Raw genomic sequence first — 14,749 nt, forward strand, 5'->3', positions numbered from 1 at the left:
CTGTGGGTCAGAACCAATCCGTGACCCCCTGACGGCACCAAAAGTTACTGCTCACAGTTCTGAGAACATTGCTTAACTCCTCTGTGTCCCCATTCCTCCAGCTCAACAAGGGGCCCCCTGGTTTCCTTCTCAGAAAGCGAGGGTAGAAAGATACTCGGCAGACGCTCTGGGCTGTGCCCAAAAGGACGTCCGCTGCGGGTAAATGAATCTCCAGCTTCACTTTTGAGGATCTGCCTCTTTCAGCGAAAGGGAGCCATGGCGGTACAGTGACTAAGCTCTCGGACGCTCACCAAAGCGTTGGCAGGTCACCACCACCCCATGGCACCCACAGAGAATCGCCTGGCAATCTGCTATCGTGAACACTGTAGCTGAGCGCCCTCCATCACACGGGGGTCCCTGGGAGTCAGAACCCACTCTACAGCCCACAGCGACCGTTGTTAGACACTGCTGCCCCCTACCCGATGGACAACCCAAGAATCCATCTGCCCAGCCTCTCACGTGTCTTCCTGCCAAGACACCAGAGGCCAAGGGGCCACCTGGATCAAGCCCACCTTTCTCTCTGGGCTCAGCAGGAACTGGTCTGAGCCCATAGCCCTGGGCTTGAATCCTCCCTCTGTCCCTGTGAAGCCCCAGTCCCTTCATCTGTTAAATGGAAATAACTGTCACCTCCCAGGGTTGAGGCGAGGGTGAGATGGGGTGGGTTTTATGCCAGGCACCAAAGAGGGTCTTCATATGCCCCAAACCCCACTGCTGGTAAGTCTATTTCAACTCCTAAAGACCTGCTAGGGCAGACTAGAACTGGCCCCACAGAGTTTCCAGAGCTGTAAATCTCTACAGAAACAAGCGGCCTCGTTCTTTCTCCCACAGAGCCTCTCATGGCTCTGAACTGCGGACCTTGCAAGTTGGCCTCCCAGCCCTTAACCAGCTGGGCCCCAGGGCTCCTCCCTTCCCAGCCAGTAGCTCTTTTAACGTAAGCTCCCTTTCCCTGACAGCTCCCTCAGACTCGCCTCAGGGGGTGCATTCAGCAAGAAGTACCCACTGATCAAGGCCAGCTACGAGTCCAAAGGAAGCCGGGGCCTCTTTGTCCTGGGTACAGCCAGTCACTCGGTGGACTACCGGAAGTCTGCGGGGGGCTTCATCCACGGCTTCCGGTACACAGGTGAGCCGGGTCAGTGTGCCCGTGGGCGAGATGCACACTCTGGGTTTTCAGAAGCATTGAAGGGATTTTTTTTATGTTGTTGTCCACTGTTGTTGACGTGAGAGCACACTGAGCAGAGCGTGTGCCAACGCAACGGTTCCTGCAGGTCCCGTCCAGGGACGTGGGGGACATGCTCTGAGTTGGGCAGCTACTCTCACCACTAAAAAAAAATAAAAATGCTGAGGCTGCTTCTGTACCATCAGCCACTTCCTGGGATTTGGTTCTTTAGTCTGGACGCTTAGGGTCATGGTTGCACGGCTCAGCCCATCACCGCAGTTAGCTGGGTAGCATGCCGAGTGCCTGACTGTGGCACCGTACTTGGGTTCTTAAAAGCCTGCAGTTCACCCTCCAAAGCACGGCAGTTGGTCCCCATTCACCTGCGACAACGAGGAAGAAGGAGAGCCGGGAACAGAAAAAGGATATAGACGACGCTGGCTAATTGTCTCCATCAACAGCTGTCTCCTTTGCCATGAGACCAGGAGGGTACCCAGCTAGGATTACTGGACATTTGCGGGGAAATGCAAAACAGATGTTCGAATTCTCATGGACGCTGGACTTTCTGAAGCCATGGAGAGAGAATGAACCCCTGAAACTGTTTCCCTGAGATAACCTTTAAAACTTAAACAAAACAAAAAATCCCCTGAAGTCTTCTTAAAAGTAAACAACTATTTAGCCTAGCTACTGTAAAAGAGCTTTTCTAGATCAACCTGGAGGTGCAGTGCTGTCTGTGGTAGGGTATCACCCAATGCAGCCAACCATCTAATTGAGGTGTCAGTTAAGTCCACACCGAAGGAGCCCACCATCCCATGTGATCCGAGAATTGTAAATAATCAACTCCAAGATCAAAGCGGGAATTGTACCAGGGCTTACATTCTGAGCACCTGTGGATGACAGTGAAAGCCCAAAACCTGTTTGCCGAGTCACCCCACCTCCGCTGAATCCCTCAGACCAGTGACCAGGGACGTGAATGACCTTGCCCCCCAACAGAGTCCACGAGAAACTGGACAACTGCAGAGATAAAATCAACACTCAGTGTCATCACGTCAGTGCTGACTCACGGTGACCCGTGTGGGTTTCCGAGACGGGGAGTAGAGAGCCCAGGCTTTCCCCCGCGGAGCTGCTGGTGGTTTTGAACTGCCTGCCTTGCAGATCGCAGCCCACGGCTTAACCACTGCATCACCTGGGGTCCCTGCAGCTATAGTAAGGTAAAAATAGCACATTACCATTTTTCCGTTTTGACTAATTTTTAATGTATTCTAGTTTCTGTTGTCTGCTTTCTTTTGGATTGAGGTTTTTCTGTTTTACATTGTTGCCCTTGTTAAGGCTTGTTTTATGATTTCCTTTATGTGAAATTCAGGGTCAGAAAATCCACGGAGACCCTAACTAGATTAACAGTTCCTTCGAGTTATAGCAAGGGAGTTTGTGGGATGATAGGGAGCTAGTAATAATGGTACGAGAACGAAGGAAATGCCCTAAAATTGATTGTGGTGATGATAGTACAACTCTTTTTAATGCATTTAAAACACTGAAAGATAAAGATCTATGCACATACAAGGAAATGCAGTTAATAAAACTATTATCCTCAGTTACACACCAACCACTAACGCTGGTGGTGAAGAAATGAAAGAATTGTACCAACTTCTTCAGTCTGAAATTGAGCAAATATGCAGCGAAGATGCTTGGATGATTACTGGTGATGGGATGTGAAAGTCAGAAACAAAGAGGAAGGAACAGTAGTTAGAAAATAAGGCTTTGGTTATAGAAACGAAAGTGGAAATCACAGGATAGAATTTTACAAAACCAATGACTTCTGTCATTGCAAATAACGCTTTTCAATAGCACAGACAGCAATATACCCGTGGATTTCACCAGATGGGACGCACAGGAATCGAGCTGACCACCTCCGTGGGGCAAGATGAGTGAGAAACTCCGTATCAGCAGCCAAAACAAGGCCAGGAGCTGACTGGATGGAACTTACCGTCAATTGCTCCTATCTAAGTTCAGGTTGAAGTTGAAGAAAGTTAACACAAGTCTGTGAGAGCCACCTTACGAACTTGAGTCTGTCCCACCTGAATTTCTAGAACATCTCAAGAATAAACTTGACTCCTCGGCAGCGTTATGCATGAGGAATGCAGAAGGTTACTTACCTGCAGGAAAGAAGGAAAAGACCAGAGGGAATGTCAGGAGAGACTCTGGAACTTGCCCTTGATGACAGAGCTCAAAGGGCAGGTCAAGAAGACAAAGCAAAGCATTATTATAACAAAATGTGCGGAGAGCTAAGTTGGAAAACCACAAAGGACACGCTCAGCATATATCAAGCTGAAAGAACCAAAGAAAAAATAAATCAAGCCTCGTGTTGTAACACTGAAAGATTCTATGGGCAAACTATGGAGTCATGCCGGAAGCCTCAAAAGATGATGGAAGGTATACACAGAGTCAAGGTGCCAAAAGAACTGGTTGATATTCATCCGTTTCAAGAGGTAACATCTAATCAAGAACCAATTGTACGGAAGGAAGAAGTCCAAGGCTGTACTAAAGGCACTATCAAAAAACCAGGCTCCAGGGACTGGTGGAATGCCAACTGGAATGCTTCCGCAAGCCCAGGAAGCACTGGACGTGCACATTCATCTAGGCCAAGAAAGACCACTGCTTGGCCAGCCAACTGGAGGAGAGCCATATATTTGTTACACATTCCAAAGAAAGATGACCCCGTCGGAATGTAGAAATTCTACACTTGATCTTAGCCAAAAGGCCGAGAAGCGATGAGAATGTAGAAATTCTCAAAGAGCATCACTAGTAACACATGCAAGCAAAGTTGTGCTGAAGATCATCCAACAACGGCGCTGCAGTACACTGACAGGGAACTAACTGCCAGAGGTCCAGCTGGATTCAGAACAGGCCGTGGAGGAAGGGATATCATTGCTGATGTCAGATGGATCAGGGCTGATCGCCAAGGATCCCAGAAAGGTATTGCTGTGTTTTATTGATTATGTGTAGATCAGCACAAGCTTTGGATAGCCTTGAGAATGCGAATTCTAGAATACTTCCTGTGCCCATGAGGAACCTGTACATGGGCCAAGAGGCAGTCCTTAGGGGAATGCTGGGGATGCTGCCTGATTTAAAATCGGGAACGACGGGCATCGGCGTTGTAGCCTTGCACCAGACTTAATCAGTCTGCATGCTGAGCAGATAACCGGAGAAGCTGGACTTTAGGGAGAAGAATGCCACATCAGGATTTTTTCCAAACCATTTCATTAGGACATAATCCAGACCGCATACCACTCAGTAGTTTAGTCATATGAAGCGATGTTGTACAATTGCTACCACATCATTTTCAAAATGATTTTCCTTCTTGTGCTTCTTAATATCAGCTCCCCATTACCTCCCACCTCCCCCGCCATACCCCCCAGGAACCCTTATCTAGTTATCGTCCCTGTAGATTCACCCAGCCTGGGTTTTATAAGCCGAAAAACAGAAAAATACATGACAGGGAGTCAAGAAGGCTATCAACAATAGCAAAATACAAGAGAGGTGAACCCCTATATGAAAACAAAAATGGAAAATATTTTAAAACATATCAAGCTCAAAATGTATCAAAAGGGAAATCAAATGACAAAGTTTTAACCATTTGAGCCAGATCTATCTTTTTAATCTCCTATAATCATCTCTCCCATACTCTCTGTCTGATAGCCAGGTTATTTCTCATCCCTGAGACTCAGAGAGAAATCACTGGGGGCTTATCCCCTGTGTAGACCCTGCGTTTATGTATTTTGGGCTTCCACTGTCGTCCGTAGCTTTCTGCAAACCAGACTTTCACAATGTTAGCTCTGATACCATTCCCTCCTTCTGATTTGGATTCTATAACTTGCAATCCTTGGGTTACAGATGTTCATGTGCATCTCCCAGGTGGGCGTAGTGGATGGCTCCCTTAGATGGCTGCTGGTTTGAAAACGAACCTTTAAACTCCAGGTGCTGTTCTTCCTGATAGCCAGCACCAGCTAAACTTCCTGACCACATTGTACCGTAGCACCCAGATCTTCCACGTTCCCTTCAGGAGGTCATGTGTGGAGCAGGGCCATGTCCTAAGAACTGATCGTTCTTAGAGTGGAGCTAGAATTGCGTGCGAGCCAAAACTCATTCCCGAAACTGTTTTCTATCTGCCTCTGGCTCATCTTAGAGACATCTTTGCTATTTTATGGTGGAGAATCTTATCCATCACCTCCCTGTAGCATGAGGGAGGTCCGTCGGTTGATAGTGCCATTGGCTTAGCCCACGGTAACGTACTTAAGACACAGTTGAGAAAGGGGCATCAAACGAGTGTCCGCGAACTACAAATCGCAATGCGTGAATTATTGACTTGCCCGGATTAAATCCTGATGTGACTGGACACTGTTTGCACAAACAGCAGAAGTTGGTGGTCAGGCAAAACCTCCAGCAATAGTACTGACGATGTCAGACCCGGGTCTTCCAGAATACTATGTGTCGTAATAAAGCCAGTAGGGCATTGACGTGGTCAGTCCACGTTGACTCGCCCACAGACAGGTCCCTACTCCTGGTACAGCCGTCCGCTGCTTCGTCACACACCATGCAGTGTCAGCCTGTTTAACTCCTCACATTACCGGTGTGTTTGAGGTAGAGCCCAGTTCATCTAGCAAGGTTTCCACCTCACATCCCTCTGGTGTGGCGTGTGGAATATGTTTTGTGCCTCAAAGAACCAGTATCCCGTGGCCTGTGGCCTGGGTTCCCAGAGAGTGTACAGAACTCGGACCAAGGTGCCCTGTTAGGAACATAGGTCCAGGCATACTCTCCCCTTGGGGTCCAAAAAGTATTGTTCATTGTATTTTCCCCTCTAGGAGGTTGGTCCTCTCACCCTTTCCCACCAACCGAAATGCCCTTGTCTTTTCCCTTTCCCCCTCTTCACTTGGTTTTCCCATCAGGATGGCTTGTCACTCTGGTAAGAATGGTTGCTGGTCCGGGGAGTCCTCATCACATTTTCACATGGCACCCACTAAATGGTCATCTTCCTTTCCCCCACTCTTCAAAATCGGATCCCAGCTGAAGTGGGGACTCCGCTGTCAAAGTGGTTTTCAAGATGTGTGTAGAGAGACAACGGCGTATGGTTCACGGGCACTGGAGGAAAGCTCTGTAACAACTAGATGTACAGGTGACACGATCTTGCTTGCTGAAAGTCAGGAGGATTTGAAGCACTTGTTGATGAAGATCCAGGACTTCAGCCTTCAGTGTCGATTGCAACTCCATATAAAGAAAACCAAAATGCTCACAACTGGACCAATAGGTAACAGTATAGCAAACAGAGAAAAGAGTCAAGTTCTCAAAGATGTCATCTGGCTTGGCTCCACAATCAATGTTCATGGAAGCAGCAATCAAGGAAACAAACCACATGTCCCATTGACAGATGTGCTGCACAAGACCTCCTTCAAGAATTGAATGAGGATGTCACTTTGATGACTAAGGTGTGCCTTGGTTAAGGTTGCTTCATATGAAAGTTGGACACTGGATAAGGAAGACCAAAGAAGAATCCATGCGTTTGCATCTTGGGGTCAGCAAAGAATATTGAAAGTACCATGGACTGTCAGAAGAACACAGATCTGTCTTGGAAGAAGTAGGGCCAGAATGCTCTTTGGAAGCAAGGATGGTGAGACTTCGTCTCACGGACTTTGGATGTGTTAAGAGAAGAGACCAGTGGAGGTAAACCTGGATCCTGGACCCACCCTCACAAGGGTCCCAAGAGCAGGGAAAATGACAGGCGGGGCTCACTCCCAACAGAACATGGGGGCAAAAGGCAAGCAGGTGGAATGCGGCCAAATGTGAAATATCACCCAGATGGGTTTAACATCAGAAAACCAAAATATGTAAGGAAAAAGGTCAATAAATAAAGTTCATCACATCGAGAGAATTATAACCACCTCGGATGCAGAGAAATAAAAATTCTTGATAAAATTTTTAAAAAGAGAGGAGACCAAAAAAAAAAAAGAGGAGGCCAGATCGACATATATATCCCTCCCCACCCCCCACCCCCCTGGGGGGACAGACAACAGAAAAGTGGGTGAAGGGAGACAGTGGTCAGTGTAAGACATGAACAAAATAATAATATATAAATTATCAAGGGATCATGATGGAGGGAGGGTGGGGGAAGGGGGAAAAATGAGCTGATATACCAAGGGCTCAAAGAAAGAAAATGTTTTGAAAATGATGATGGCAACATATGTACAAATGAGCTTGACACAATGGATGGATGGATGGATGGTGACAAGAGCCCCAAATAAAATGTTTTTTTTTAATTAAAAGAGAGAGAGAAGAGACCAGTCCCAGGAAAAGGACATGTGCTTGGTCAAATAGAAGGCCAGGAAAAAGAGGGGGACCCAGCACCCCGACATGAAGCATTTGAATTACACTGCTGGCAAAGAATATCGACAGCTCCGTGGACCGCCAAAAGGACAAAGAAGCCTGTCTTGGAAGAAGTGTGGCCAGAGTGCTCCTCGGGGGCCAGGGCGGCTAGATTCGTCTCACACACTTTAGACAGGTGGTCAGGAGAGAGCAGTCCCTGGGGAAGGACAGCGTCCTTCAAGGGGAGGGGCAGTGAAAGAGGACGGCCCTCAAGGAGATGGACGGACACGGTGGCTGTGACACTGGGCTCGGACCTCACAACTGTGAGTGAGGAGGAGGGCACAGGGCCGGGCGGCGCTTCCTTCTCTTGTTCAGGGGCCCCTGGGAGTCAGAGCCGACTGGACAGAACTAACAGCAACCGAATCGGTGCCGCCACCCTAACCTGTCCGCCTGTGGCGATCACCCCCAGAGTGGGCTGTCTGCGACGTGAACGAGGCGGGCTGAGGGCAGGGGTGGGTGTCTGGAGCCCAGCTCTTCTGAGACAGAAAGGAGATGAAAGCAGCCAAAGAGCAAAGGGGGGTGGGGATGGGGAGTGGGGGAGTGGCACCAAGGCCCCTGGAGCTCTCCAAGGATCCAGTTAGCACAGATGTTAGGGGGTCCCAGTTCAACCCCTACAGGCTCCATCCACACGCTGGGGAGTCCAGGTAGACACAGGGTCAATGCAGGCCTCGGATCTGGGCGCCAGCCCCACGCCTATCCATGTGGTGAGAGGGAAGTAGAGACAGGCCCCGCCTGGCCCAGGCAGACGCTCTACCCATCTCCCCTGTTCCCACAACTGAACGGACGTGCATGTTGGTGGAAGCTTCATCTGCCCCGTGAAGAGCAGGGGCCCTCGCAGGGTTTTTGCATGGCATCCTTGCCAGAGCCGAGCACTCAGAGCTGAGAGCCGGGGACTGGGAGAAGGGGAAGGCCCCATTGGAAGGTCCTGCACTGGCTTGCACTGGTTGTGTTGTTGCTCTTTAGGACTTATTTTTGCTGCTGTTGAGAGCACACACACACACACATACACACACACACACACACACACCCCACTTGACATGCTTCTCCATGTCCCTATGTCTGGTCTGATGTCCCACGTGAAGTAGCAGCAATGATGCTGCCGAACCCCACTGGCTGCTGTTTCTCAATTCAAGGCCAAAGTCCAACAGCTGCAACAGATGTGCTGTGGGCCCCTCCCCAAGATCACGGCCACTGGCCCTCTCCTGCCTCCCCCTCCTACTTCCTCACCACCCACACGTTTGCACCAAGCCCTGAGTTCAAAGGTGTGGCTCAGATCCCCCTGCCCTCCTGGGGTCAAGAGATAAGATCTGGAAGGCTCCCTGTCCCTGTCTCTCCATGCGTGTCAGTGCGTGCTGTCCATCGGCTCCTGGAACAACGCCACCACGGCGTCGCCTGGCCCTTCACCGAGTTCCCCATCACCCAGCTGACCAACTCCATCCTCCGGCGTGTGAACGAGGCCTCTGGGCTCTACCAGATGTTCAGTGTGCTGGCCGACGTCATCCTGCTGAAGGAGTGAGTAGTCCGTGCGCCCACACACACACACATTCACACACCCCGAAATCAGAGCGAGGCGAGCCCTGCCTGCCCTGCCTTCAGATGGGACCTAGACCCAACCACTGCCACCAGCTCGCCACTCCCACCTGTCCAGGCTGCCCGCTCCCTCAGCCCCACAGTCTGCCGTGCACAGAACAACCGAGGAGGTTCCGGAGAATGCCAGGCACCCTAAGCTCTCCAGGTGCGATCCTAACTTCTCAGCATCATCTAGAGCCCCCATGACCTGGCCCACCCTGCTCCATCCTGGTTCGCTCCCTGACCTTGAGTCCTCCGGCCTGGCCCGCCTGGTTCTCACTGGCCCAGCTGCCTTTGCAGGGTCCCCGGGGTTTCTGGCTTCTGTCCTATGGAAGTCAGCACTTGGCTGTCACAGTGGTGTGTTACAGTGAGGCACATGCAGCCAGCTCTGCTGGCTCAGGGGAGATGCAACTGCCCGCGCGCCCCTCTCCCTCCGCCCCAGGACTAAGGGTCTTGGCTCCCGTGTGCCCAGGAATGCCACCTCCTTCGAGTACCTGGAGGAGTTCCCCATGCAGATGCTGGCCCAGCTGGAGACCCTCACGGGACGGCAGGCGAGGCACGGGCTCTTCGTCATCAACCTGGAGTATGGCAAGAATTTCTCGGGCCCCGATAAGGACGTCTTCTTCCAAGACCGCTCGGTGGGACACATGAGAGACGCCTGGCAGTCCAACTTCCTCCACCCCGTCGTCTACTACTACAGACACCTCCCCACCGGTGAGCCCGAGGGATCCCCATCAGGCCCTCACATAACAAGAAGGTCAGAGGACAAGCTTTGATGTTCCCCATCTTCTGGAACATCCTGTGGCCCATACAGGCCACTCCAAGCGTGCATAGCCTCTCCTAGGTTTCCCCAAGTAAGAGGGGCATTGTGGTGCTGTGAAGGGAACCCTGGTGGCATAGTAGTTATGCACGGGGCTGCTAAGCACAAGGCCAGCAGTTCGAAACCACCAGCAGTTCCGCAGGAGAAAGATGAGGCTGCCTGCTCCCTGAAGAGTCACAGTCTGAGAAACGGTCCTCTGGGCAGTTCTGCTGGACGTCATCTGCAGGCAGGGAGTTTGGTTTATAGTCTGAGTGGATTCAAAGGAGACTGGCCCTGGGGCCGTGGGGAAGGCGCGAGGCGGAGTGGACTCCAGAGGCTGAGTGTATGAAGGAGCAGAGAAAGGACCAGGAACGGGGCTTTCAAAGCTGGAGTGCAGCAAAGCCTAGGCAAACATCCTGTCTGTTCATGCCTCACGCCCCCGGTGACGTAATGGTTATGCTTTGGGACTGGGATGCTAGCTGTGAGGTCAGCAGTTCAAAACCACCAGCCCCTCTATGGGAGAAAGACAGGACTTTCTATTCCCATAAAGAGCTACAGTCTCAGAAACCCACAGGGACAGTTCCACCCTGTCCTATAGGGTCGCTGTGAGTTGGCAGTGAATTTGGCTTCCGCCCTTTCTCACTGTATCCCCTGGGACTGTCCCTTCCCTGAGCCTTATCTATCAAACAGGACAACAATAGGACTTCCTGGTAGGGCCGACAGTGTGGTGCCCAGCCCAGAGGAGCTCCCACTGACTGAGCTCCAGCTTCATGACTGCCGTCGTGGGGGGCAAGGGACCCACAGATGTGTGTTCTAAGGGGCAGGGGAGGCTGTGTCCAGTGTGAGGAGCCCCTCCCAGTAGAGGAGCCCCGAGGTGGGGTGGATTGCCTGCTGGTTCCCCAGCCCAAGATGGTCAAGTTGTGGCTCCCACACCAGGTGGGCAGCTGACTACAAGGTCCTTACTGCAATGCAGGGCTTCTGAGCCTACCCGGCCAGCGCAGCTCTGAAGCACCCACATGGGCCTTCAGTTCACGTGAGTCTTTACAAAGGACCAGTCATCGCCCTGAGCTCCACCCTCTCACACTGCAGGGGTCAGGTCTCTGACTGCAGGGACAGGTCCCTGACTGCAGGGGACAGGTCTCTGACTGCATGGTCGGGTCTCTGACCGCAGGGGTCAGGTCTCTGACTGCAAGGTCGGGTCCCTGACCACAGGGACAGGTCTCTGACTGCAGGGACAGGTCCCTGACTGCAGAGGACAGGTCTCTGACTGCAGGGGTCAGGTCCCTGACTGTAGGTGACAGGTCTCTGACCTCAGGAACGGGTCTCTGACTGCAGGGGTCGGATCTCTGACACTGCCAGGAAAGAGTCTTGTCCTCTTCAGTGGATCAATCTTCTAAATCTTTGCAAACAGTCATTGAACAAGCCCATGGGGGGCTGTACTGAAGTGGATCAGGAAACCAAGCACGAACCAGGGCCACTTAGGGTGGGCTCCCCAGCCTCCCAGCCCGACATGACTCTCCCTGTGCCCCCCAGAGCAGGAGGTGAGGTTCCGCCCCGCAGACTGGCTGCTGCCGCGGCCCAGCGCCATCCACCACGTGGTGGAGGACTTCCTGACAGACTGGACTGCCCCGGTCGGACACATCCTGCCCCTGAGACGCTTCCTGGAGAACTGCCTGGCCACCGACCTGCGCCACTTCTATGCAGGTAACGTCCCGGGAGTGCCCAAGCACAAAGGGCTCTCAGGGCCCCAGGGAGAGACGCAAACCCGGGGCTGCGCGCTGCTGCAGGTTGGTAGACCAGGTGCTCATGCAGGCCCCGGGCTGCGAGAAAGCCAACCTGACTCCTGGGCCTCCCCTGGCCGCTGGCCATCAGGTCCTTGAGTGAGGTCCTGGCAGGCCCGTGCTGGGGCCAGTGGGGAGCTGAGGCCGGGGCTCAGGGGGAGAATTGGTTGTTGTGGTCAGGTGCTGCCGGGTCGACCCCGTGTGCAGCAGAATGGAACACCACCTGGCCCTCACCCACCTCACAGTGGCTCTTAGAGTTGAACCCACGGCTGCAGCCTCTGCGTCCATCCGTCTCGTCAAGGGCCTTCCTCTTTGTCACCGCCCCTCCAATTCACCAAGCAGTGTCCTTCTCCAGGGACTTCTCTCTCCTGGTAATGTGTCCAGAGTCCGAGACCAAAGGCCCCGGTGCTGTGGTGGTACGAGTGAGGCTAGTGACCGAGTGAGGCTAGTGACCACAGTAGTTCAAGCCCACCAGCCACTGCCCAGGAGAAAGAGGAGGCCTCTCCTCCCGTAAAGAGTGACAGTCTCAGAACCCCACGGGGGCCGTGCTACCCTGTCCTATAGGGTCTCTCCGAGTCGGCATTGACTCGACGGCAGGGAGGTGAGGAGGTCTGTGTAGAGACCCTCAAATAAAGCCCAGACCCCAGCAGGTGCAATAGGAAGAAAAACATGCTACTAAGGAGTTACTACAAGGGGCCCTGCCGGGAGACCGCTACAGACAGTCCTCTAATACATGAAGATCCGTGGATGCGCCTTGTTCATTTGTACGTCGAGCCAGAGCTGAGCAACTGCAAACGCCGAGGGTTCTCCAGGCCCTCCTTCCTGGTCAGACACCACCGGGTGATGGGACATTAGAGCCCCTCCCTACGAAGCCCCGCTACTTCTCAAGGTATCAGGAGCACACCCCCTGCCCATCTGTCAGTGTGTTGTACTGTAGTCACTCACGTTGCTGTGATGCTGGAAGCAGACGCAGACACGCAGACTCACGCCCGACCCCACCGCCCCTGGCAGACACGCTCAGACCCTCTGCTGGCCGTGTCTCTCCACGGGTCCCGGCAGACACGCTCAGACCCTCTGCTGGCCGTGTCTGAGCTCCAACTGGGCCCCTTAGGGTCCCAGCCACAGGTGGGCAGTTTCAGGAGACAGGGCTGAGGGTCCCTTCACCCCAACCTGGCTCCCTGAGTCACGTCTGTGACTCCTCACCTTCCGGAGCCTTGTTCTTCCGGGATGCCCAAGCAGCTGCCTGATCTTGGCACCTCGGGGGAGCCAGGGCCCCTGGCCATCTGCTCACTGCCCCGCTGTGGCCTTTGTGCAGAGTCCTGTTTCCTGTTTGCCCTGACGCGCCAGAAGCTGCCACCCTCCTGCCAGCAGGGCTACCTGAGACAGCAGGGGCTCGTGGGGACCGAGCACCTCCGGCGGCACGGCGTGGAGAGCGGGCTCCTGCGGGACTACGCAGCCACAGGCCAGCCCCCCAGCCCCCAGGGCCCAGCCAGGCAGCCCCCGCTTGCCGGGCTTGGGGTCCAGCCTCTTGACAACAAGAAGCTGGAGCTCTGAGTGCCTCTAGACTGTGCCCCCCACCCAGCCCCAGCCAGGGACCCACTCTCCCCACCCCTCACTCCCCTCGGGGTGAGATCACCAAAGACATGCAGACCAGCCCCACAACCGTGAGACGGCACCAAAGTGAGCCCAGGCCATGCAGGGCTGAGGTGCAGCCACACTGCCTTCTGGTCAGAGCCGGGTGCCAGGGGTAGGGCCAGGACAGGGGCCCCTCCACAGCTGGCCACACTCTGAGCCCATCAAGCACCCAGCGGGGTACCCCATCTCAGCACCCAGCGTAGCACCTCATGACGCGAGGGTTTCTCCACAGCCTTGGGGGGAAGTGGAAGGGGTCGTAGTCCCCAGTCTGCTAGTGAACCAGCAGCAACTCACGAGGCCCCTCGCCCCTCCTGCTGTGATCAGCGGGATCCGATTGGGCTCTGGGACCCCTGGGGGCCAGCAAGACTGAGACCAGGGCGGGGTCTGTGGTCCAGGAGGCCTGCTCTGGGCAAACCCAGCTCATCTGAGCAGCACTGGGCAGAACCCACTGCTCCCCGCGGCTGGTGGCCAACCTCCATTCTCCTCTCTGCTCCTTGCCTCCCACCTGCCCCAGCCTGGCCCCTGCCTCCAGCCCACCTGGACACACTCCATGGGCAACCACCAGCACCTGCTCAGAGCAGCCAGACCTGCACGGTCCTGCCAGCCACTTACGGCCCTGGTCGTCAGGCATCAACACCTGCCCCCTCAGGGCTTCAGCCTCGTGACCAGAAAGCCCTTGGAAATCGTCGGTGCAGAAAGCAAGCTCTGGGTCTGTCCAGAGCCAGCCATGCTGCCCTCGGTGCCTTCTGCCTGTGGGAGCCCCTCCACGTGTGTGGGGCACAGCTGCTCCAGAGGGTCTCCAGATGGTGACCTCTCAGAGGGCCAGGACGTCTTCTGAGGAGCTTCTGGATTCGAACCTCCAGCCTTTCAGCCGCCAGGCAAGCACTTAGCCTTTGCACCACCGAGGAGGCCCCCGGATGAGCTGACTCTCCAAAGCAGTTCTTCCCTGGGGACATGGCTCCCTGTCCCGTCTGGACTAGGCCCCTAAACTCTTCACCACGGCTGGCCCCCTGGGCACTGCAGCGCGTCCACAGGGAGACTCACCGCCCTTGCCCAGTCGGGAAGGTGCAACGGTGCTTGAGACAGTTTGCAAAGTCGAAACTCCAAGGTCCCAGGACTTTGGATTCAGTGTCTCCGACCAATGACAGACAAACCCAAACCAGATCCCCACGGCCCCGACACACCCACACACCCACACACACTCCTTTCACCAAAGTCTTCATTTTAAAATAAAATGTTTTCATCCGGCTTCTGCCTGTGCTGCTCGGCCCCCCTGTTCCCCCCGGCTGCCGACGCCATCCTGGAAGACTGGCTCCGCCCCTTGTTCCCGTGAGTGTGCTGGGGTGGTGACAGCTTGCT

At 54.0% G+C, this 14,749-nt stretch overlaps 1 protein-coding gene and 1 non-coding gene across 2 annotated transcripts in view; one reads left to right on the forward strand and one right to left on the reverse strand.

Annotated features, from left to right (window-relative positions):
• FOXRED2 (FAD dependent oxidoreductase domain containing 2) overlaps nt 1–14,311 on the forward strand; it is a 21,139-nt gene extending 6,828 nt beyond the window's left edge. The window contains exons 3-7 of the mRNA XM_004700718.2: nt 993–1,159; nt 8,953–9,118; nt 9,648–9,889; nt 11,508–11,678; nt 13,071–14,311. Of these exons, the coding sequence (XP_004700775.1) occupies nt 993–1,159; nt 8,953–9,118; nt 9,648–9,889; nt 11,508–11,678; nt 13,071–13,309 (985 nt within the window). The 3' untranslated portion in view covers nt 13,310–14,311. The remainder of the gene's footprint in view (nt 1–992; nt 1,160–8,952; nt 9,119–9,647; nt 9,890–11,507; nt 11,679–13,070) is intronic.
• On the reverse strand, nt 3,781–3,962 carry LOC115870878. Its single transcript, XR_004046976.1, has one exon. It is a non-coding gene; the product is annotated as a U2 spliceosomal RNA (small nuclear RNA).
• Nucleotides 14,312–14,749: the final 438 nt, after the last annotated feature.

The sequence above is a fragment of the Echinops telfairi genome, unplaced genomic scaffold, assembly GCF_000313985.2.
Source record: "Echinops telfairi isolate 266 unplaced genomic scaffold, ASM31398v2 ScPeMD7_2;HRSCAF=8, whole genome shotgun sequence".
NCBI lineage: Eukaryota > Metazoa > Chordata > Mammalia > Afrosoricida > Tenrecidae > Echinops > Echinops telfairi.